General features: G+C 36.7%; 1 protein-coding gene across 4 annotated transcripts in view; it reads left to right on the top strand.

Moving 5' to 3' along the window:
• The window catches only part of PHKB (phosphorylase kinase regulatory subunit beta), a 70,012-nt gene that overhangs the window by 19,246 nt on the left and 25,034 nt on the right, over positions 1-25,732 (top strand). For all 4 annotated transcript variants that reach the window (XM_069026760.1, XM_069026764.1, XM_069026765.1 and 1 more), the window contains 9 exons: positions 5,349-5,412; positions 8,015-8,110; positions 9,726-9,923; positions 10,514-10,571; positions 12,455-12,532; positions 14,369-14,527; positions 18,463-18,557; positions 25,178-25,233; positions 25,398-25,491. In XM_069026760.1, the coding sequence (XP_068882861.1) occupies positions 5,349-5,412; positions 8,015-8,110; positions 9,726-9,923; positions 10,514-10,571; positions 12,455-12,532; positions 14,369-14,527; positions 18,463-18,557; positions 25,178-25,233; positions 25,398-25,491 (898 nt within the window). The remainder of the gene's footprint in view (positions 1-5,348; positions 5,413-8,014; positions 8,111-9,725; positions 9,924-10,513; positions 10,572-12,454; positions 12,533-14,368; positions 14,528-18,462; positions 18,558-25,177; positions 25,234-25,397; positions 25,492-25,732) is intronic.

Here is a 25,732-nt window from a genome sequence, read left to right as displayed (position 1 = left end):
TGCTCACCTCACTGGAATTGCTCATGTGCTGTCTGCCTTGAAGGATCAAATCTGTAATCTGACAACTTGATTTTTCTAGTGTTACTATTGTTTTCTTCACTTTGTGACTTCTGAGGTTTCTTAATCATGAAAATGGATATAGCTCGGATATCTTAGGATTTTTAAAACACTGTCGACCATCCTAATTATCAAGGGCTTGCAAAGAATACACATTTCTTCCTTATTATTGTCAAACAATATTGTCAAACAAATCTGTGGTGTCATTTGAGAATGAATTTTTTTTTTTTAGTCCACATGCAGGCATGTATATTTTATCCTGTAGATATAGTTACATGTCCTTGCAGCAAAACTCTTAATTTAGTCCATTTTTTCAGGGCTTTTATAGAACATTTGTATCAATATGAGAGCTAAAAAATCCAAGTTGTTGTTATATAATCTGCTTTATTACTTTGCTGGTTTTGTTTTCTCCTACTGTGTCTGCAAAATTGTCAAATGCCAGACTACATGAGCATTCACATAGAGAATCGAATGCATCTTTCCACATCTCATCTCACAGAAATGTGCAAAAGGAACACTGAAACTCCTGTGTCTACTGTTATTTGCAGCATTCTGGTTATTCAGTATGTGAATTTCCTCCAGGGAAAACTGAGCATCTTTTAAGCAGATGGAAATGGGCATGTTGTTTTGTCTTAATCTAGACTGACATTTATAAGTTGGATTTTTTAAGGGTAAAGTTTTGTGAGATGGACTGGGCCAATCTAACAGATCATTGAGCTAGCACAAAGGGAAGCACAGAGCTTGATCCTAATTTAAGAAGTAGACTTTGGTCATCAGAAACAGGTATTGCCCCTATTTATCTTTCTTTGTGTATGTGTGGGTACTGTGCTTCATTGTAGAAAGCTGGTAGGCAATTTCCCTTGTTCTCATAAATCAGGAAAAATGGACGGGGAACATGCATCAAAAGACATATTTAGATATTATTGAGGAAAGCCCTGGGTACACTGAAATACTCTTTATACTTTCTATTCCATTTGTATCTACCAAAGAGAGCTATAAAAACAATTTTGTTTTAGATTGGTGAAGCAATTACGAGTAGCAGGTCTACTCACAAATGATGTTGTGTGTCTTCTGTGATTATGGACCCCAAAGTGGTCTCTTCAGGGTCAGTGTTTTGGATGGCGCACTCCTGACCCTTAAAGCCTCTGCTGGAATTCTCCATACAGGCTGTGTTTGCTTTCAGAATGAGTAGGGAATTCTTGTCTTTTATTGAAAGAGGCTTTCTTTTCCAAGAGGATATTATACAATTGGAAGTCTGTGAATAATAGCTGCACATTATGGCCCATGATAAAAGATGCAGATATTTTAAGCCTTCACAGCCTCGGTATTCTCTCTTAGTACAGCTCCAAACACTTCTAATAAATGATAAATAGCAAAACACTCTGTGGAGCAGGTCTTCACTGATGTATGTAAATTGATGTCTTTTATTGGTTCAAAGGCAAGATTTTATTGTAGTGTGATCCCTTCCCATATGGCTGAACTTCAGAAAAATGATTTGTCCTGTAACCATTTGATCAAGCTGCTCTGCAGGCATCTGCTGAGTACCTGTGCAAACTGCCTCTGACACGTCCCATGTGCACTGTGAGAATAAGGAAATTGCCAAAGTGCAGCATCCTCATGTTCTGACTGCAGGACTGCAGAGCCTCGGTCTTGCTCTTCTCTGGAGTGCAGGTGTTACATTGCTATAGTGCTGTCCTTCCTTGTTCATTTTGGGTTATATAGTTACAAAATTATTAGTGATGTAGAAATCTTTTCTTGTTTGCTTATTTTTCACATCCTCTGTGGTGTTTGATATACCAGTTGAAATGCACAGCACACGGATGGAGGCAAGGAATTGAATGGGAGGAGGATTAAGGGTGGATATACTTGAAGGTGTATTTTGATTTATATTTGCTAAGAATATGTGAATTTCAGTGTTTGCCCTCAAGTATTTTACTGAGGGGGTGAATCTAACAATTAAAAGTTAGTGGGAATTATGAATGTTGTTTTAGTGCATTTACTAAACCTCTTTTAGCAAGCTGTCTCTAGGTTAGTCTTATCTTCCCCTGCCCTAAATATGGCTCATGGTCAAATGTTACCCATAGCATTATGATTGTAGGATTGCTTTTGATAATCCTTGACACATTAAAATAATTGGTGGCTCCAGTAAGGTCTAAGGATTGCACCTGGTGAGGTTCAGTGGGGAAATTAAGGAGAAACCTTTTCATTTGAAGCACAGTGAAGGAAAGAACAGAATACTCAAAACAGAACCTCCATTCTTGGAGGTTTTTGAGACTTGTCTAGTTGAGACTGTGGTTTACCTAAGTTGGTCTTGGTTATGATATATGGCTTTTTTGGGCTAGATGAGTTCAATATGTCTCTTCCAGCCAATGACTTACTGATACTCTGTTTTGTTTTGGGACCACCTCCAAGTAAGCACCTTTTTCTCCAGGCAGAGTCCCACAGTTTGGTACAGTGTGTTCATAGTGGCTTAATGAGGAGGAATGTACTTATTAAATACATTTTGCCATTAATTCATTTTGTTAAGACACTCCATTTCTTTTGTTACTAAATTGTAGAGTATGAGGAATGTATTTTCTATACAAAGACATGAGCATAATGTTTATTGTAAAACCTCTTTAGTAATTTGCCCAACAGGAGGGCATGAATCAGTAGGAATGAAATGAGTGTGAAGTGTGATCACAGTCCTGAAGTGCACTGTGCTGTGGGATTGTTCACTCTTCTAAGGACACACTTGATACAAAGGCTGTTCACAGACTTCTTTTTTCCTTTCAAAGTTACTTCCTCCTGTCATTTACCCATAAAACTTTTGATAACCCAAGGAGTACTTGTGTGTGTGGTTAAGGGGGTGATTGACAATGTTGGGACATTTATATGGTCACTTGCAAGTAATTGTGAGAGTAGTGAAGTCTCCATGGGCTTTCAATAACTAGAGGTAGAAAAATGGTGATCAATGACAGTAATTATTAAATTATTCTTACTGTAGAATAATGACTGAGTCTGCAAAGTAGAGATGATTTCAAGGAAGCTATACATATTTGCCTTGAACTTCCCTCAAGCAGTATCATCCTATTTTGTAGACAGGTTAAGTAGTCTTATGTTATCTGAATACCAGTTGAACATTTATTACTTCTCTACCTTTTATCAGTAACTTTTTTCTCACTCTGAAAATATGTAATGTCGGTATTAGTACTGTTACTTGAAAGGGAAATATGAGATTGTAACATGTGATGCAGCCTCCAGTGTGCAGGATTTCTCTGATTTTCATCTTCTGTATATGCAGTTTGATAATAATATTAATTCCTCTGAAAAGTTCTGTTCTGAGTCATCATGTCAATTTTTTTGATTAATTACTAGGTGATAATTAGAATAGAGCATTTTTTTAGAACAATTACATTGTTTTTTGGTATTTGAAACAAAGCCAGAAAAATAATTACATTCACAGCACTTCTGAGTTCAGTTATTTCTTCATCTCATTCTCCAGCTCTAAAAGCTTTCAGCATCAGAAGACACCGAAGTGAGGCAGCTGCTCAGAGCAGGCTGTGGTTAAGCTGGTCAGCTTTCTCTTGTTGCACCAATTAGAACTGACACCCAGGAGTATTATTTCTGGCAGTGTTTCAAAAAGAAACATGGAGGTTTATAAATGATAAAGTGTGAAATCAGTCTAAAGTATTTCTAATATTAGAATGAATACAGGTAAAGTAATATTTAAAAAAACAAATCCTGTAACTGCACTGAATTTTTTTCATTATTTTCTGTGTAATCATAATTAGACCCCATATTTAAAATATGGGTTAGTTAGTAATCATTTGAAATTTCATATTTTGCATTAATAGATAGTAAAAATCAGTTTATTTACAGTAAGGTAAAATGTTTGCTTCCATCTCAGAGTGCTGCATGGAGTAGAGAAAAATAAAGATTGAAGCACAGTCCCTGTTTGCAGATTTCTGCCAATTTGATTCTTGTAAATTTTTTTTTGGGGTGGGGGGAGGCACTGAATGATGAAGTTGTATGTCAATACCACAACTCCTCTTCCTTACTTAGAAGTTGAGAATTGTTAGTGCTTATTATCTGGGTATTTACTATAACTCAGTGTTTCATTAATTATTTTTATAAACAAAATTAACTATGCTTTGTTTCACTGGATGCTCTGAATCTGTTTTACCAGACTGCTTAAGAGAATGTAAGAGGTGTTTGTTTAATTAGCTGGGGCTCTGGAGTAATTCCAGGTCGTCCACTTGTCTGTAACCACTGAGTGAGCAGAACAAAGGCCTTTCCCTACCTGGAGTGTTTGCATTCGATATCAGAAACCTGGGACTGCTACACTCTGGGACTTTCAGGAAATAGCTCATGTAACATTTAACTTTTAGATGCCATGTGACCGTAATGTCTGGAATTTTGGAATCAACATGCAAAAAATGTAGTGTTTTATGTGTATGTTAATGCTTTAGTTCCTTACTGCAGTTGAATGGACATAAGTGAAATTGGCCTCTCTGTAATTATATATTCTTTAAAGCTGAGAAAAAGAGAGGAGTGAAACTGAGAGGAGAAGAATGCTTCTTCACTTTTTTTTTAAGTACTCACAAGGAAAATAGAAAACTACACTTTTTTAATGAAAAGACTTTGTTAAAATGTATATTTTTATTTGTACTGTAGAATTTACATGATAGTTAATAAATAATTTTAATATAGAATTTGATTTTTAAATTATATAGTTATTAGTGATTTTAGTCCATAATGTCTTTAAGTGTGAGTGCTAACTTGAAGTCTTGTTGATAGAATATCTGGGTCCTGTTTTCTTTGTGATGGGGTGAAATAAAAGATGTGGCACTATATGGTTGACATTGGAAAATCCTTCTCTTATGAATCCAGATTGATGAGTTCTTTTATTATATTGAAAGCTAGAAATCAGTCTTTTGAAGTTTAATGCTTGAGAGCTGGTTTGAAAAATTGTGCTGAAGTAAATCCTCTGTCTATACACTATTAGCAAGACCTTGAAATACGTAATGCCAGATGTCTGATAGCAAGGTGAGAACAGAAGTGCTTTTTTCAGATGGTCTCTGACATTTGAAGGCAAATAAAAATGCTGAGTAGTATTTCAGAGAAAAGAAAAAACAACCTACCACCAAAACAACCCCAAATCTGCTGCTTCATCATTTTATTAATATTAAGGTTAAGCACAAAATGCAAATCAAGAAAAGATCATGGCACTGAAAGGTGTCAAGTGTGTGAAGTTTTAGCCTGGGCCTGAATTGTGATATCTCTGGGTTTTTGTTTTGTTTTCTCCTCAGCTCCGTGGGGCTGGCAAAAGCAGCTTTAGAAGCAATTAACGGTTTCAATCTCTTTGGAAATCAGGTAATAAAAGTGTTTGTTTTTCCTCCTTTTTTGTTAGCAATAATTATTTACAGGGTGGATCAGAGGATATTCAGAAGTATCTAGCACATATGTTGGATTCCAGCTTTAAAGTGAGTTTGCAAACTGATTGCTGCTGTTTCAGGTACAGAATTTATCTGATAAATCATTAGTGCTCTTACTAACAAGAATTACTTGGGATTTTTCCTTAAAAAAATTCTAAAGCAGTGGCAGCTTAGTCTGAAAAATAATTTTGTTGCCAAAATGTTTTTTTCCTTCAGAACTTTATCTGTTGCTGTTACTAGAGTATTCCTCCACCTTCAAGCATTACCTTCCTTTTGTCTGCTTCCTTCACGTGGCTTTTGATCAAGACTTTAACCAAGCTGCTTTTATGCAATCCCACTTTTTAACCTGTTTTTTATTTCAGTGTGTTGCACAGCCATAAAGTCTTTTCTCATCCTTTCATATGGCTTGGATCAATTAGGAAAGCAAACCTTTTCTGAGACTTTTCTGTCTGCCATGTATTCCCCTTCTATGTGCATCTTTCTTTTTGGTGCTATACCTACAGTAGTCTGTAGCTAAAATAAAAGAATGCTCCTCCAAATTAATGGTTTAGAAAATGCACACATGGAAGAGAGATGCCATACGTTCTAAAAGCTGATGTCAAGTCTTAAGAACTAGGAGCTAGTAAGGATCTTCAGTAATGATCAGACACTATACATGCATTGTTATTATTTCAGAAATGACATTTATCTATAATCTTTACCTTCCCAACAGTTTCAAGTAAACATGGCTGCTGGGTTTCCAAATTATTCTTGGCAGAGTTCTGAAATGGATGAATAAATTGCTGAAGCAAGACCAGTTTTAATGCTTTGAGAGTTTGTTTCCGAGATCTGTGGTTGGCATTAACAGAACCCATTTTGACCTTCAGTCTGTGCAGAGTTTGCCTTTGTGCTTAGCTCCAGCTGTGTTCCAGTAGCTTTGAGAAATCCCATTGAGCCCCTCAAGAGACTTGTTTGCACCTGCAGCTGCACAGGTGCAACCTGCATAAATCACTGCTGGGGATCACTACTTCCAGCAGGAGGAACATGTTAAAGGCTGACCTGGGCAGAGTGGGACCAGTCATTTGTGTATGAGCTGCGTGTCCTCTATTGGTTTGGGCAAAAACAATTTAAAAAGACTCTTTCATAAATCAAGTCTCTGTAAGGTGTTCTTACTACAGAAGTTTACAGTCTTTAGAGGAGTGAAAAGTAGTTCATTTGTCAAACAAGGTGCTTGTGGGTTTACAAAATGCAAATGAGCCTGCTCCTGAATCCCCAGAGAATCCTTCCCTGCATCACAGATTTTGGAACTGTGTGTGTGTAGGCAGGTTGTGTTGAGAGTTTGTAGATGAGTTTAGAGATTTGTGAATAATCAGAATCTGGATTAAGAAGAAAGTTAACAAATCATCAAAGCCAATGTGATTTTTTGTGTACATTCTTATTGCAGCACTATTCAGGGTATATCTTGCTAGAATGACTGAGAAAACAGGTTATATTTTCCATGAGGACAGTGAACGAAATGCTTTTCTTACCCTAGTAAAGCAAAAGCTGAGTATTTTTATATCTGTGTATAATTAGAGTGCAGTTAAAGAGTAAGAATAAAACCCTTTGGAAAGGTCTCTCAGTGGATGGTAGTACTGGCACACGAAGAAGTGTGGTGAGGTATTTATGTAGAAACTTCACTGGAAATTAAAGTTTTTAATAAATAGAATGGTGAGCTCTGGAACAGTCTTCCTAGGAAAGTAGTATACCAAAAAAACTGACTGTTGTTTAGAAGAAATTTGGTGGATTTATGAAAATTTCTGGTATTTATGACCTTAGTGGAATGAATTCACACTGAATGTGTCTTCCAGTCGGGGAGTGATCCTGAGATTCATTATCAGTTGCAACATGTATGAAGATACCTGTTCATTAACAAACCAGAGTTTGCCAGAAGTTGCTTACTGGTAATACTTCTAAATGCTGTTGATTCTGTTTAAACTCTGTCTCAGCCAGGGGAATTGAGTGTTTCAGGAAGCATCAAGAAGTTGACAGAGAAATATAGTGTAAAATTACTGATTTTATTAGGAAGTAGATTTTGCTAAGGAGCAAAATGTTGATAATGCAGACCTTAAAATAACTGAAAAGCAGAACATTTTTATTTGCTATGAAAGTCCTTTTCCAAAGCATTACCTGTGCTGAATATCTAGTTGTTTGTTTGCTAACTGACTTGTAGTGAAATATTCAGCATCACTGTTGAGAACATTTCCTGCATTCATAGGGAAGAACAACCACTTTTGTTTGTCCTTAATACAGGCCTCATTCTTCAAGAATTAATGGAAGAGTTAATAGCTTGAATGAATCATATAATTACTAATCAGTGATCAAACCATCTAATTTTGGCTATACTTCAGTATATTTGAAAACCAAAATATTTTCAACTTGATGTTGTGCTATGTTTTCTGATTAAAATTTTCAGCTATCAAGCAATGACAACACAAATTAAACACAGAACCAGTGAGTTTCAGCAGGATGCACCAACCTTCTTCCCTCTCCCTTAAACAAATGCAATGTTGTGTTCACAGGGCTGCTCTTGGTCTGTTATATTTGTGGATTTTGATGCCCATAACCGGAACAGACAGACCCTGTGCTCATTGCTGCCCCGGGAGTCAAGGTCTCATGTAAGTCATTAAAAGAAATTCACCTCAACAGAGTGTGGAGAAAACAAATGGATGTGAATTTTTAGTTGTATGGTAGACCTTCTGATCTGCTTGATAAAGGTGAAATTTGCTGGGAATGTGTTAAATCTTTGCTTCTTAAGTGTCACTGTGATGTAGTAGTTTTTCTGAAGAGGAATTAAAATGGTGTTCTTTATTTTTTTAATACTTCAATTAAAATGTTAACCTCTTGGTAGCTTTCTAAACAGTTTTGAAATAAAATTTGAAATAACTTAAGTGAGATTTGCAGCCTTGGTAATTTGTTTTTCTTTTGGCCTAGTTTCCACTGTACACTGTGTCTGCACTTTTGAAACACTTTGTTTTAGCTTTAATTCTTCTTTTGTCTGGGAAACAAGCCTTTAAGGTTGGCTTATCATAAATTGCTGAATATGAATGATTTCTTTTTGTTATAAGCTACTGTTACAAATGTATTTCCTCAGTGAGTAAATCTAAGTGACATAAGTATAGATTAGTCAAAAAAACATCTATTTCAGTACTAGCATCAAAGGTAAATTTGGTGTTAGAAAATCAGTAATTTAAACTGAGTGATAATAGAGTTCTGCTTTTTTATTCATTCTGGAATATAATAGCAGTTTTGTTCATGAAACAGGCTATTAATCTTATACATTAATAGTTTACTTATTGTGTAGAAGAATTACAGCAGAGTTGTAATGTGCTGGATAATTAAAATAAAAGGCACTGTCAGCTACTTTTTTAATAGTCAAATGGTCTTTCAGAACTCTTGTTGTTTATTTGCTGGAGACTTGAAATATTCCAGCAGAAGCTGATTTTATAATTTACTTGTCCCATAGAAATCTTTGTGTCCTTTTCTTCCTTTTACAAGTTCGTGTCAGTCATATTGGAAAAAACAGTTATTTTAAACAGTTGAGTATCTTGGCTATATCAGCAGAAAAGAATACTTTCTTGTGTGTTTCTGGAAGCTTACCTGTAGAGGTGATGCACTAGTTAGTAATTTTTCTTGTGTTTTTAATTCCTAATAGATCCACGTGGTTCCTGAGAAGGTTGCTCGTACTTTTTTTTGGAATTATTCTCTTTTCTTGCTAATTGTCAGATAGGCTTGTTTGTTCCAGCACCCTAAGAATATTTCTGGAAAAGCTGTTCAGAAATGATGATTTAATCATAGGTACTTTTCAGCATTGCACCTTCATAAAATATTTGTGCTTCTTTTTGAGCATATGATACCCAAATGTTTGTTTCCTCCAGGAATAATCTGGAGAATATATTTAAAAAGCAAACAGATAAAAATCCCCAAACACAAAGTGTTAGAATGTTTTCAATTATGCCTGCACATGATCAGCTGTAAAACAGGTGACATTCTGAGTCAAATTGAGTTCTCTTCTAAATTGTGTATCTGCACATTTGGTTTGTAGTTTATCCTGATACTTGCTAAGAAGTCTTATTTTGCACACTATTTCCCTATATTAGTGCTATGATTTTGATAAGATAATGTTCCAAATGTGTATTTCAGTTAGTGAGTTAAACAGTCTTTGTTTGTGCATCAAATAATTGTCAGAGATCTCATTAAATTTGTAATGTCCTATTTCTCCCTCTGCTACAGAATACTGATGCAGCTCTTCTGCCCTGTCTTAGTTATCCTGCATTTGCTTTGGATGATGAGGTTCTCTTTGGTCAAACACTAGATAAAATTATTAGGAAGTTGAAAGGAAAATATGGGTTTAAAAGATTTCTGAGAGATGGGTACAGAACAGCCCTGGAGGACAGAACGCGGCGTTATTATAAACCAGCAGAAATTAAGGTAAAATTCCTGTCCCATGTACCTGACACCCCTCCAGGCCCTGGAATCAGAATTGCACAGGGATTCCTAAAGGCTTCAAGGCAAGGAGGTGCCTTCTGTAATTTGCATGTGCAGTTTTCAGAGATTGCTAAGTCAGCAAGTGAGTCATTGGTTTGTTTTGTAATGAATGTGCTTTCATTTACATTTAGGGTACAGTTGATTTCACATAACAAATAAGGAAATTATTTATCATTTCATTTAATTTCACAGCTGACTACAGTCTGAGTGTGTGGAAAACAGTTTTGCTTTTGATCACAGTATTTATCAGTTAAGGTTATCTAAATGAAAATTTATTTCTTTTTTCCCCCATAGTTTCTCTGTGAAAAATAAAAAATAGATTATTTAAATATTCTGCTTGAGAGTGAGCCACAGCAGACATAAAGGCACAGTTAAAGTGCCCATAGAATTAAGAAGTGATAACCTAAATGTACTAAAATATTTTTGCATTCATGTTTGTCTTTTGTTGCTTAGAAATTATTCAACAGGGTTATTCAGATACAAGTCCTTAAATGAAAATGATGAAATGTCTGATGAGTTTTCCTTCTTTGCAGCTTTTTGATGGCATTGAGTGTGAATTCCCTCTGTTTTTTATTTTTATGATAATTGATGGTAAGTATAGCTTTACATTCCTGTTTCTTAAAGGCATTAGAGAGATGAGCTTTTAGAGGAAAGATACAAAATTATTTTCCTGTCCTGCCAAAGTAAACCATAATGCAGGGACACTAAACATCTCATTGAGAGTTCTGCCTCCTGGGTTAAAAAACCCCAAGCATCCCTGTATTTCAGCATTTCTAATGTGAACTGTTTTTAGAATGTAACTCAATAAGGGTTTGTTAAAAGCTTCAATCTCTGGCATTGTCCTGCATTGCCTTTTAAGCCTAAAAACTTTCAGATGTATCAGAACTTCACAGCAGCACAGGAGAGAACAGGGAGGGAGAACACACTGACATGCTCAATGTGCACCAGGGCTTTTCAAGTTCAGCATTGTGTGGCAATTGAATCAGAATTCAGAAGAGAAGAAAGGGAACCAGGAAAGGTCTAATTTCCTCCTGGCCACGATTTTTCATGTAGTCAGTCTGATTGAATAATAAAATAAAAATCAAAACAAGAGCAACAAAAACATTACCTAGCCCTTGACTTGAGGACAGGAGACACACCAGAGAAGTTCAAGGGATGATTTCAGGATAGAAGCTAAAACTTGCATAGAACAGAAATCTGAGTAAGAAAATGAGTAGGGTTACAACTGTCAAAAAGATTTTTAGATGGAGTAAAATCTGTCCATCTTTTCTTTCTCCTGTAGCTTGTTGAATAGTTTTCAGATAAAGACAGCGAGGGGCACAGAAATCTGCCATCAGCCTCGACTCCTCTGTGGCCACCCACAGATTAAAATATTGTGTTTGAAGATCTAATAAGGTTTCACAACTGATATTTCTAAAGAAATGTTTGACATTTTTCAAACAGTGAGGCCCAAAACTGAGGAGAAAGGCACTGACATTTAATGCTGCCCACTTGCAGTTTTGAGAACAAAAATATAGTCATCTTCAACTGAAGTTAGCAAAAGAATAAAAAAAGCATTTTACTCTTCTTGTATACAAAAAACCCTAAAAAATACATACTTTGCACGTACTGTCCTTGTCCTTTTTGCTTGGCCCACACTTCTAGAAAGTAGAACAATTCTGTTAGTAGATTTTGTGCAAATGTCTCCAAAGCCACAGGCTTTCTTAATGCAAAATTTGAAGTGTATACACAGCAATGGCAAAAAGACAATGACAAGGGAGGAGCAGATGCTGCTCTTACATCATGACTATCCTTGAGTGTTTTGAAATAGTCCAGTGTGTCACTTAAAATAGACCCTTTTTTGTGTGCAAACTTTGATTGCATTTGTGTCTCTTGGCAACTATATATATTCCTGTATATACTCAGGAATATTTGAAAATGTAGTGAACAATACTTGTCAAGCTTTGGGTTTGATGGAGCATTGAAGAGCCATGGAAAGAAAAAAAAATTGGTGGTTGAAAAAGGGAATATTAGTATAAGATTTATGATGTAAAGTTTTCATCTAGCTTGTTCCCCTTTAAATGTTAAGAAATATTCTACTTTGAAACATCACCTTGCTTGTCAAATAGATGTGTTTTCTTTGAACAGAAAAGGGTTTTGTATTTAATATATATTTTCATTTAAGAACTTTCAATAAACTGAACATTGATCATGCTGGTATTCATCAGATTCATCTTGGGAAGTTCTGCTAAAACAACTTTTAAGGGACTGGTAGTCCCAAGCATACCAGTGTCTCCCGAAAAGCAGCATCAGGGAGTTGATTGTTGTGATCTACAGATCCATCTTTTACTTTTCGTGAGCTATTTAGTGTGTAGGCACTGAGTATTTAGTTTTGAAAAGTAAACACTGGAATTTTTTTTTTCTTCTTTTATGAACGTCAAGGTCATGGAAAATTATATCTTCCATTAAATCAATTATTGTTTGATTATTTTTAGGCATTTTTAAAGGAAATCCTACACAAGTAAAGGAATATCAGGATCTTCTGGACCCTTTGCTTCAACATACACCTGAAGGTATTATCTGGAAATGGTTCTTCTGAAACACTTGTAGCTTTTTATTGATCTGAAATGATAAAAAAATTGACCTTCCTATTAATGTATATTGTGGTCAGAGCAAAGGAGAAGTAAGAATATCAACATGTTTCCCAATGGCAAAATACTAATTCTAAAGTAACCTCTTTTGTGTAGATATATGGCATCATAAAGTATGATAATAAAAATAATGTTATCTGGAAAAATGCTGCTGATACTAATGTAAGATTTACACTGTGCCCACTCATTCCTCCCCTCCTTCACCTCTGCTTCATTGTTTACAAATTCACTTCGACTTTTCAGGCAAATATTAACTACCAGCAGTCAGAGTGTTTCACTGTCCCACTTGGACACAGTTGAGAATTACTCTCATCATTCACTGTCACTTAATTTTGAAAGCTTTAAAAAATAATTTGGTATATACATATGAAATTGTTTCCAGCTTACAGCTGGGAAAGTAGCAATATAATCATTTAAATATAAATGTTCTCTTATTTAAATTGTGTACTTCAGAATTTTTGTGGCACTGCAGATAAGGCTGGTAGTGACCTTGTCAGGTACATCCATCCAAAATTCAGTTAAAAAAAAGAAAAAGACCATAAGTTTGAGTGGGAGGAAAAGAAATAGCCCGAGAACAGAACAATCCAGTTTTAAAACTCAGCATTTTAGTCACCTGTTCTTACATCTGTGGTACAGTTATGCAAGTACATGCAGAATATGACTTGTTTTTTAAACTTTTTGAAGTTAATTTCTTTAATACAATCAAACATTCCCTTACCAAATTTGCATTATGTAGCAAATTTTTCTTGCTGGTTGTTGCTTTTTTCTGATTATTAATGGGTATTTGAAGTTTTGTGGACACTAAATTAATCTTGTGGTTCCTTTTGTTGAATGTCATCACAAATGCCATGTCTTAAAATTTCTGGATGTGTTTTGGTGCCTCACTCATTTGAACATTGTATCTCTAATAACTCTTGCTTCTCCATTTTTTCTTGGCTTCTTCCCAGTAATGTTTTTTTTCTAAGCAAAGAGTAAAACACCACAACTTTATTCTGTTTATCACCTGTTCTTTATCCAAATTAATTCAAGAGTAGAGCAATATTAAGGTGGAATTAAATTATGCGGGAGGCATGTTAATTTGCTTTTCGATTTCATATAATTAGGTCAATCATTTGTAATCATGTCTCTCAATTCTTGATGCATGTCCACTTAAAAAGTTTTGATATAAGGTTAATTGATCTCCAATGATCAGCAATACCTGTGGCATAATTCTAGATACAAGACATGTATCTTCTAGTAGAGAAGTTATGCCATTTTGTTTCATGCTGTTTCAAAATTCAAGTGCTGGTTTTAAACATTTAATGAATAAAAGTGTGCAAAACCAAGTTGAGTTGTTTTGAACAGGGATTTTAGTTGGAAAGAGTTGTCTGATACTGAGACTGTGTTAACTGGGGGGGGCACAACACCCCAAGTGTTTCACTGGGACTCAGCTTTCATTGCTTTTGGTTAAGTCTTCTTAACTGAACTGCATTTTCCTTCAGGTGACTTTTTTAGTTTTAGTTTGCACAGAAGGTGCTGCACAGATAACATACCTGTTCTGGGTAGAAATTCTGAGGAAATGTCTGGTGAAGTACAAAGTAGTTTAGTATTGCCCTGGGATTCCTCACTGCAGAGATAACAATCTCTGTTCAATCAAACTGTTACTGGGGCGCAATTTTTCCTGGTTTGGATCCACTTCAGCTTTATTAGGGGATGCCAGTCAAATAATGAGGAAAGTGATATTTACTTACTGGCTGTGCTTGCTGTCCAATTCCCCAGGGTGCCCTGTTGTCCCCAAGTATTTCTACGTGCCTGCTGACTTTGTGGAGCTGGAGAAGAAGAGCCCGGGCAGCCAGAGGCGGTTCCCCAGTAACAACGGGCGTGACGGGAAGCTGTTCCTGTGGGGCCAGGCCGTGTACATCATTGCCAAGCTGCTGGGTGAGAGCTGAGCACCTGCAGCAGCAGTGCACTCTGTGTTCCTCTTGAATCTGAACAACATTCTGGCTTGAGTTTTGAATGGACCTTGAGTGGCTTGTGTGTCCTCTGTCAGGCAAAAATTGCTTTGCAGTCTTTTTTTTTTTTTTTTTATGCTGCCTACTATAAAGCTTAGTGGAATATTTCATAGAGTACTGAAAAGCCAAATAAGATGATAGATTTATTTTTTTTTTCTGGCTTTCCCTCTTATTTCTTTTTCTTCATGACAGAATATATTAATGTGATGCTTTCTGGGTTAACTGGATCAGCTGCACCTGTACAGTAATGTTTGTAAGTGATTTATAGCATTGAATTAAAATTATTGACTGCTTTAATCAAGACAAGTCGAAACTTTGAATAGTTGCAGTCTCAGAGAAAGTTAATGATTTATTCATGTGTTATTTTTACCCTTTTAAAAAAAAGAAACTGTATGAGCAATTGAAAGTGTGTATCAAAGTCTGACCATTGAAGGTTGTTAAGGTGCATTTCAGTCACAAACAAACTCTCAGTCTTACTTGATGTGATTTTATTATAGGCTAATGCATAAAGAGTGGTTAATCCAGAAAAATCTTCACAGTTGGGTTTTTTCTTTAGGATTTCTTGTAGGAGAAAGATATATTACTTCATTTTAACATGATCAGCAGGTAATCAGTAGATGGAGTTCTGGAAACTATTTTTCCCACAGAAGGGAAACAGGCTGTTGGTAACAAAAATGAGAAAAATTGAAGGGGAGTTTAAAAATTCAGCAGTTGGCAAGAACAGTGGATTTCTTTTCAGCTATGGAGGGACAGGGTATGTCTGGTGCTCCACCTGTTTGGTTTTGCTGTATTCCTTGCAAAATTCCTCTTTTAGCCAATGCTTCAAAGTAAATGCAGGCAATCCCACTGTTAATTAAAAACACTTAATTTATCTTCTAAGAGTATTAGCCAAGTAATCCTCCTGTCTGTGTGTGTGTGTAGGTATACTGTAGTAGTTCTACTAGTATTGATCTTATGAATATTTGTGTATTTCTGTACCTGCAGAATGCTGGTTAAATAAATTCTGTTTATAGTTTGCTAACTGTTATTTGTGTAACATAACATTCTTGTGTTTCAGTTCTTTGCTGAACATTCTTACACACTGCTTTTTCTAAATAGTTGTGCTAAATCTTTTTTTGAAATGTTGTCTTTAGTAACTGTTTCCTTTATTGTTTCAAAACTTTTTTTCCACTATATTTGCTACTTTTCATTCACCCTCTCTTTTTTTTTCCAAAATATTCAAAATTTCAAAGTAATTTTTTCCCGCTTCTGTCATAATCCTTGCAAACAAGGTTTGGAGATCTTACAGTAATGTGTTCACCACTGGTTATATCAGGAACTCCATTTACTCATATTAATTTAGAATTGGTGCATTCAATTTTGCTCCTTACTGGTGAAAACCTACCTGAATAACAATCTTGTCCTTGATGAAAGTGTTTGTGTGTTACTTCGATTGTTGGTGGCCGCTAATTAAGCGGAAGCCTGGCTCCAAATACTTTGATATCTGGGAAGGTATTGGTTTCCCATTTCATTACCCATTCAGAAATCATTGTGTTGCCTCCAGGGTATCAATTAATTTGTGTTTGTTCAGCCTCCTCACTCCTGCTGTGTAGGCAGCACACAGTATCACCTTTGTAGCTCCTGCTGCTGTCTCTGGGCCTGGGCTCTGCCTCTTGAGGTCCAAATATTTCTAAATGCAGCAACACGAACCTGAGTCAATTCTTACCCTCCCACAGAGGGGCAAACAGAAATAGGGAAGTCAAAATTTTGATCCTTCTTACAAATGTTCCAAGTAATAGAGGCAGTAAAACTGCCTGTGTGTCACTGTTGGAAGGCACCCCCTGTTTATGCAACTGAAAAACTTGTTTATGAAGGTAAAAAGCATGTGTTTTGCAGGTGGTGATGCTGTTTTTCACAGAATTTCCTTCTTGCTTTGGATGAGGAGGTTTGTAAAACCTTTATGTTAAGGTCCCCATTTTGGAGTAAGGGAAAGGAATCTCAGGTATTCAGCTGAACTGAAAATTCACTCAGTCTTTTGTTTAGTAGCTCTCTTTCCTTTGTTTTTCCTTAGAATTTTTGTATCTTGTTCTGTGGATTCAGTGCTGCCTGGAACTAAGAGTTTTAGTAATATTTTTATAGACCAAATGGATTGAATGTTGTCAGCTTCTGCTGATGCAGATAGGGAGCTAACAAAGGAATCTGCTTTTGCAGTCCAATACTTGTATTTGTGATAATGGTGATGAATATTCACTAGGAGTTAGCCTAAGTTTTATATTAGTCTATTGATACAGTTCTTTAAATATGAAATTATTCTGACCATATATTTTAATTACTGAGCAATGTAAATCAGTGCTAAAACCAGTGGGAATAGAACACATATCCTGGAAACCTCTTGTTTTTAAGAACTATGAGGCAGAGCCCATTGATCTTGAAATCATTTGGTTAATTTATTTTATTGCATCAGCAGTACTTCACATAATTCAAGTAGTTTCCATTCCTTTAGCCAGCATAAGAATTCTGTGTGGACTGGAGCTTAGATGAGTGGTTTGCTCAGATGTGGTTTGATAATTCATGTGTCAGTATATTAATCTATTGTCCATAGCAATCTTTTATCATCTAGCTTTGCTTGGGTTTGTGTTCATGGATCATGGCCCTGCAGGAGCAGTGCAGAGCCAGGAACAGGGTCCTTTCCTGGCTGCAGTCCAGCTGCACGGTCCCAGCAGGAGGCTGAGGACAGGACAGCATCCAGGGCTGGCAGAGCTCCCGGCAGCAGAAGTTCTGGCAGGGCTTCCCCCTGAGCTGCCCAGCCAGGGCCCCTCACTGCTGCCCATAGGTTTGCTCCCCACTGCCCCATCACTCTGTGCTGTCCTAGCCCTGGCAAGCTTCAGGCAGGGCGTATTTTGAGCTTTAAGCTGCTGCCTTCATTTACTCCGTGGTGTAGCATTCAGAAACATTCTGATCAAGGCAGAGCTGCTTTTCTCGTGGAGCTGAGTGGAGCCATGAGTCACTCCTGGTTTAGATTAATAACTTATTCCCTTGTGTTGGGGCTTTTAAGAATAGGTACAAAATTGTTGACTTTGAGATAGAAGAAATGAAAATGTGTTTTGACTTACTCTGTAGCAGAAATTAGATGAAGTTTGGACAGTTTCCTGTCAAAATACAATTTTGGCAGGGGAATGCTTATTTTAAGGGTATAATAGCTCATACTAGATTATGAACCTGTATTCAAGGAGTTTGCTGAAACTTTTTAATAGTATATTTTTATTGGAGGGCTTAATTTTTTTTTAAGGAGAGGGTTAAAATACTGGGGTTTTAGGTTTGGTGGGGTTTCTCTACCCTCCATGTAAAAAACACCACATAGACTTTGCCAGTTTTCAAATACTCTTAATTAGTTTTTTTTCACAATTTCTTCATGAGATACCATACTGAGAGGTACCTTTATCTTTTGTCCTTTCCAGGATTCAAGTCATGTGATTACCTTGAGATAGAGGCTGTCTGCTTTTCTTCAAAGCTAAACAATTTTTGATGGTCATAAAGTTTATAGTTAAAGCTCTAGAATAATTCCATGGTTGTGAATTAAGGGCTTTTTATGTGACTTGTGTTGTGGAGTATGTTGTCTGCATCTAATCTACTAACATACCTTTGTGAGCAAATAAAGGCTTGGTTTTATATACTACAGTATTGTAATTAGCTGTAGCCAGAACAATGCTTGAGTCACTAATTTTAAAATTAATGGAATTCTGAATTTTTCAGAATGTGCTTTTATAAGTCAATCTAAAACAAAGCAGAACCAACTACAACACACAAGTTGACATGACTTCTTCACAAAAGCTGCAGAAAGTACTCAAGTCATTCTGTATTTTTATTGTCATTTGCTTTCAGCTGATAAATTAGTGAGCCCTAAAGATCTCGACCCCATTGGCCGGTATGTACCCCCCCAGGACCAGAGGAACATCAGCATGAGATTTTCAAATCAGGTAAGCATTAGCTTAGTATTACAGTATTTTTACAGGAAAATTGTCCTCTAAGTGCTCTAATATTGCAGTTAAAGTTCAAGGAAAGTATTCAATGGGTGTACATTTTCTGAATTGCTGGAGGAGTGCTTTTAAAAGGAAGATTATAACAGCTGCAGTTTTGGGGAAGTGATGCACATTTGCTTTCAAATTAAGTGATGCAGTCAAAATGATAGACAAAATGTATGTTTAAATAGCTGCTAATAGGTATGTGTCTTTGAGTTATGTCAGGAAGGCAAGAATGAGCCTGCTTTTCTTACACCTTCAAAGTAATTTCAACTGCAACATATTAATATCTTTTGTATTTAGAGCTCCTAAGAGCTACAAGGATGAGGTTCTTTTTTTAGTGTGGTCGAGACACCATCCCTGGAGGTATTTAAAGGATGTGCAGATGTGGCATTTATGAACAGGGTTCAGTGGTGGGTTTAGGAGTCTTGGGTCAATGGTTGGACTGGATGATTGTCAAGGTCCTTTCCAAGCTTAATGATTCTGTGATTCCATGTGCTCCTGTATTTGGATTAAATGCATGGCAGGAATGAGTGACCAGGGATGGGGACTTCTTGAAACACAGTAATTCAAATCTGTAGTGGATGGGATAGCAAGATATGAACATGTCTGTATGTAGGGGACTTCTTTTATTAAAGAGGTAAGAACTGTGTGTATGGAAATGTGTACTAAAAGATGTGTTTCAGCCTTTTTTATTTCTTGGTATGAGGCATGTATATTTAAGAAGTTCCTTGTTCAGCATGGTAAATTTGTTATTGAAGCATAAAAAATGAAGTATTTACCTTAAGATTCACTCCAAGTTCAGAACTGAAGAATGTTTTTCTTGTTCTATCCAAATGCTGCTTATCCCCTCAGTTTCCTACCATTTCCTGTTACCAAGGTAATTCATGTGCCTGACTGTTGGTTCATTCATAATGAGACTTTCATTGTTCACAGTGCAGCACTTCTGCCATGTTCCTGTGAGATAATGAAAGCTCAGTGATGTCATTTGTTCCTGGTTTCTCTGTTTGTTCTTACATCATGGGATTATGAATGGGACAGAACTTGGGAGCTGCTGGCCCTTGTAGGGGTGCCCTCAGGAGGAGCCTGTACTGAGTCAGGGTTGCTGCAGCCCATCCAATTCCTCTTTCTTTGATTCTTAAAACCAGTCACTTTTAATATGCCACAGCTGAGCACTTGAAGATGATGAGGCTTTGTTCTAAAGGCACTCTATGACTCATCAGGAAATGTCGTAGTAGAAAAGTATTTTTACTGCTATTTGGGGTACCCAGTATGTGATAGGCAATTTCTGCATCTTCAGAGAGAAATAGCCTCTGCCCTGAGAGCTTCCCAAAAGTGAGAATAAATAATACAATGATAATTTATTTTCTCTTAATTTACTCATTGAGGGCCACTTACTGAGTCACTAAAGAACTTACTAAAATGCAGCTACCCAGTAAAATTCAGCAATGTAATAGGGACTTCAAAAGTCAACAGTGTTGAATGCATTGAAAATAACTTAAACAGCTGCATTTTGATATTTTACTTCATCTGCAGACAATGCATGAAGAAGGAAGGAAATTCTGGGCATGCCTAGGTCTGCTTATAGCTCTGTTCTTCCCAGTGGTGATACTCCTTTGCCATAGATGACTGTGCACGTGTTTCTTCAATATGTAAATGGCAAAACTATCCAAGATGTGGTTCCCAGGGTGAGTTAGAAGGAAGGGATGCCCTTCTGAGTTAGTGAGAAATGGAGACTCTGGCATCAGGCCTTTGGCATTGCAGCCTCTGAGCAGCAGTGTGACAGAAATGGTGACCAGAAGGGTTCATGTCCCAGTAAGGCCGGCCAGGTTGTGGCCGGTTGTGGAATTTCTTTGTTGTGGAATTTCTTTAGGATTGTTTGTACTGAAACAGCTGCTGAAGTATTTTGGGTGGTTTTACTGCTACAGCAGTATCAGGGCAAAATGGTCCTTCATGCAGATGTCAAATGGGTCATCATTAAGAGAAGGTTAAAGATGCAAAAATGTCCTGACATGACTCAGGTGAGCTGTATCAGCAAAGGTCTTCAAGTTCCAGCCAAGAGTCTTGAGTTTGGCTTTTTTAAATCCACATTTTAGATTTGTTTAAACAGTTTGTCTGAATATTTGATGATGCCATTTTATCTAATTGAGCTAATTTATGCAAAATCAGTATCTAGTATTTGCCTTAAAGTGCAGGGAAAATGACTAAAAATACCATACAAAATGAGAACACAGCACATCTTAATGATGTCTTTAGAAATCAAAAGTAGTTTCTTCTCTTTAATGATGTCTTCTCTTTTCCATGTAGCTAAAGAATTTCAATTAAATTGAACAGAAAAGTATTTCCACTTGTATTAAATTTTATTCCTGTAAGCCATAAACAAGGATATGCACAACTTTCAGATACCCGTGTATATAAATTTTGTTGTGATACAGTGTTTTGGCAGGAGATGTACCAAAAAGAAGGCTTTTAAAATTTTTATTTGAAACTCTGTGCTGAGTAAATATTTCTTCAAGAAATGTGTTTTCCATGTAGGCATATTTTCATACTGTGGTTGCATTGACTGTAAACTCTAAACACTCGCCACTGAAAAATGTGATTAATTTAATATATTTGTGACTTTGATGCTTCTATAAAAATATGTTTGATACCCACATAATAGTGTAGATTTAAGCAAGCAATGGAAAGTATTTAAAATATGCCAACTTTACAGCTTGGAAGCACCAATGAAAAATTAGGTAAAGGAAAGTAAGGTAATATAGACCTCCAAAGGCAAAAGTGCTATGAAAACTGTATATATAGCTATGTATAATTACAGCTGTGAGTGCATCAGAAAATCAGATCAGAGGACAATCTCACTGCTTGTGGAAAACTGAGGCATCAGTTGAGCAGTACAGTAAAAACCTAATGGCCACTAATACTAATTTGGTCTGTTTATAGTTTGAAGGAAATGTTTTTTCTCCTAATTCAATGCCAAACCCCCCTATTTTCCACTTTCAGGAGGCTGTGTTCATATGCCCTTGGGCAAGTGCCAGTGTGGTGCCAGAGCAGGGCTGCCTTTGCTAGTTTTTTTTAGTCTGTGTTCCAAAGCACAATGAGGTCTAACAGCAGTCAGAGAGGTTCTTTCTCCTCTGCTTTGCAGTCCTAATGGTCAGGTTAGAGCCCATTCAGGAGTTTAAAAAAAAAAAAAATGGAATAATCCATACTCTGTTTGCTTTGAAAGGAGATAATGCAGGGAATTCTTGTTCAGGGTGACTCTGAAGAACTGGATTCCTTAGAAGAGCTTATTTTGTTATTTCTCTTTACTGTCCCCAGATTTGGGAGAGACTGTAACTCATTCTGGGTTGTTGCATTCTGTTTTGGGAGGATGTAGTGTGGAGGAGGGCCTGGATGGTAACAATAATGTTTGAGAAATGAGGTAGGGTGGGGCTTTTTTGGAATTGTTTTGTATTTTACTGGCCCATGTGAAAGATGATTTATTGCTGTCTCATGTTTAATTTCGTCATTAACAAAAAATTATAATCTGACTAAATTGCCAGAGTAGGATTATTTTATCTTCTGAGTTAAGTTGAAATATGTGTTTAGGGTTACAGTTAATTGACTGAATTCTCTGCATGTGATGACTGTGTTCTTTTAATGTTTTGCTGTGTGGAGTTAGCAATCATTTGTAAGGATTTCATTTCAGTTACTGGGAATTAAGATGAATGCCTATTGATGAAGAGAATATTCAAAATAATAGACTGCTTTTTTTTTATTTTCAGGGAAATAGATAACGTGTAAAGAAGGAACTAAAATTATTAATTGTAGGTAGACTGAGATATTTTAAGATTTTTATGTTTAGGATTAGAGCATGTCTAATTTGGATGGAACCACGTTGGATGATTTGTTTTGTCATATTAATTATAAACATAATCTTGCTTTCATTCCTGTTAATTCAATTGTCTACCTGCCAAACACTCTTTTGGAATTGGAGGCACATAGGTGTGCTGTGTTTGATTTCAGGGGTCTGATGTGTCAGTGCCAATGGGCACAGGGTGGTCAGCAGTGGTCAGTGCTGCCAGAGCAGCTCTGTGACCACTGGGTTGTGGGTCAGGAGCAGCCAGGTGGGTGATGGGGGTGCAGTGCAGTCTCTCCTGTTGTGAGCTGTTTCCATTGGCCTCTCCTCGCTCCGTGTGCTTGGAAAGCCCAGTGGGTACCATTTCCATCGGGGTTCTTCAATGCTCTGCCCCCTCTCTCACAAGCTCACAATGAATGGGGTTTTTTCAGAGTTCTGAGGTTTCCTGGCAGTGTAAAGCAGAAAGGCACAGTGGTGACATCTGTGCAGAGAGAGTGCAGCAAAAGGCTGATACTGAGCTGCTTTCTCTGCTTGTGCCAGGAAAGGAGTAAGGGATTTTTCCCTTTATCCTACCTCCAACAGTTTATAACCTTGTTAAAAACTATGATTTTTTTTTTTTTAAATTCTTTTTGGAGAGGAAGAACAACTAATCAGTCTTTTATCTTGTTCTTCTGAGGTATATTTATCATCTGCACAGCGTGCAGAATGCAGCTAAAACCGACCCTTCTGCCAAGGATCCAAAGTGGAAACACAAGGCAGGAGGGGGAGCCTGGGCAGGGGGGCTGTTGTGGTGTTTCAGGGAGACAGTGATTGATGTTATGGGAATCTGAGCTGGCCTTATTAGACAAATGAGAAAGCCAAGACATTAAAATGGAACTTCTAACAACAACCAGATTTATTTAGTGGAATATTTAGCAGTTTAATGCTTTTCCATAACTCTTTTTTTAAAAATATACAGGAAATGCTATCTAGCACAATCATTGTTGGAAAGGGTGACTTACTTTTTTGAGTGTTTTATCTGTTATTTTGATCAGTGTTTCTCTAGGCCCCTACTTGTGATCCTCCAGGCTGTGACATGTCAAATGACAGTGAAAGTAACTTTCTGTTTAATGTTGCAGCAATCCTGTAGTTGTACTGCAATGATAGTTACATTTTTCCCACAATACTTTGAAAGATCTAGTAGTTTTTAACACAGATTTTGTGTTGTGCCAGTTGTGCATTTGTGTAGTCTTGGCCTTTGTTAGAACCACCATTTATTGCTGTAAATGAATCCTGTCCTTGGCTGTGTGTGAGAGGCAGAACTCATGGGTTATATACATTTTACAGGCTATGGTTACACAGTCCTGCTAAGTTCTTTATTTAGAGGGTAATAATTGAATCTGAACTCGAAGACCACTGCCCAGGTTAGATGACAGGCTGTCTACAAATCAATAGTCTTGGAAGGGGCTCTCTTATTTTCAGGTGGGGTATTTGTTTTATACACAATGATTATGGCTGAGTTTTGGGTTGAGTTTTCCTACTGTTCGTATTCATGCAAGTGATAGCACAATGATCTTATTCTAAGCACGAAAATCTTTTAATGTCACTTCCAACTTCTTCATCTGGTGTCTTTGTGCATATACTTTCATCAGAAACTTATTCCATGTGGCAAAAAGTCCAAAATTTTTAGTGCAAATGTGTTGCTGATAGACTTCTGGGAAAATGTTACCAAGAATTTCTTCTGCAAATCCCTGAGATCTTTATTGATACCAAGGCTCACAGATGCCTGAACAAGCAATTGTTCCCTCTGAACTTCTTGTTCTAAATCTTTGTCTACCCCTCTATCATCACAAAAAATGCTGTCCTTTTATACAGTCGATAGAAGATGTGTTTAATTTCTGTCATTCATGTTCTGGTAGTCTCTAGACAAAAGCAGGCAAAAAACATTTTTCGCAATGAAAATGTGAGCTGCTCTTTAGTTCTGTCATTTTACAGCCAGTGAATGCTAGAGGAGTGAACAAGGACTAGGGTGGTTGTTCATAGCTCATTCTGCCAGTGACAGGAAAGGTGCATTGCCAGTTCGAGACCCAGGGAGTCAAGTCAATGATCTCACTCAGCATGTTGAATTCACTCCTATTTGCATGGCTTCCTGATGTAAAATACTAGTATTTATTTCAAACATGAAGTGTCTGTGTTATAAACAATGCAAGGAAATGCAGCTGTCCTCTGTAAAATGTAATATGTCTTTCATGTCACTAAAGAGCAGCTGTCTGATGACAATTTTTCAGAGTAAAGGGTAGAATTCATCAGGTCATTGTTCATAAGTGAATTTTATTGTTTACCCAAAAAGCTGAATAATTTCACTCATAAAAAAATTATGTATCAAACCTTTAGGTCATATTAGGCATATAGGAGATATATTGATTGGATAAATTCTAAATTTTTGTATGAAATAAAATGTTTTCCCCATGTAGTTCTTCTTAATTAAAGAAACCGCCAAACTAATCCGAAAAGTGTAATGATTACCAGAAGTCTATTTATTACTAATTCCCAAAAGTGTCTTGCAGAGTATTATTGGTAGTATTCCTGTAGTCTTGAGGTTTACAAATCTTTTCAATTTGCTCACACCATAAAAGAAAGCAATGCAGACAGTGTTGTCTGTCATAGCTGGGAATTATTTAAATAGCCGTTGTCCCTGGTCATGCTATACTGAGTAAAATCTTTAGTTAGCAATGCTAGTTATGATTTTGTCATTATTTTCTAGGGTCCTTTAGAAAATGATGTGGTGGTACATGTGGCCCTGATAGCAGAAAGCCAGCGGTATGTATTTACTTTTGTTAAGTACCTATATATTAAGGAAGGGTTGAACAATACATCTGAAATGGTGTAGAATAAAATACTGCTACTTGTAATATGTGCTGCCAAGAGAATTGTTAAAACTATTCAGTGATTTGTCATTAAATTTATCCGTATTTCATTTCTAGCCTCCAAGTTTTTCTGAACACATATGGAATCCAAACTCAGACCCCCCAGCAGGTGGAACCAATTCAGATATGGGCTCAGAAAGAACTTGTCAAAGTAAGGAATTCTGCATTTAAAATGATTGATCCATCTGTATATTTCTTTTGTAAAAATAAGGATTTATATCAAGCTATTACCCTTGTATCTCCCTAAGCTGTTACCTACATTTTTGTGTTCTCCTCATGCAGTTGTAAGGTGTGCTGGCACTGGAAGTTACAGATGCCTGGAGCTTTCAGGGGAATGTGGGAGCCCATGTGTTCTATATTATCTGATTAGGCTTATTGCCTGAGCCACTTTC

Source organism: Aphelocoma coerulescens, chromosome 11 (assembly GCF_041296385.1).
Source record: "Aphelocoma coerulescens isolate FSJ_1873_10779 chromosome 11, UR_Acoe_1.0, whole genome shotgun sequence".
NCBI lineage: Eukaryota > Metazoa > Chordata > Aves > Passeriformes > Corvidae > Aphelocoma > Aphelocoma coerulescens.
This window is presented reverse-complemented; position numbering and strand designations above follow the sequence as displayed.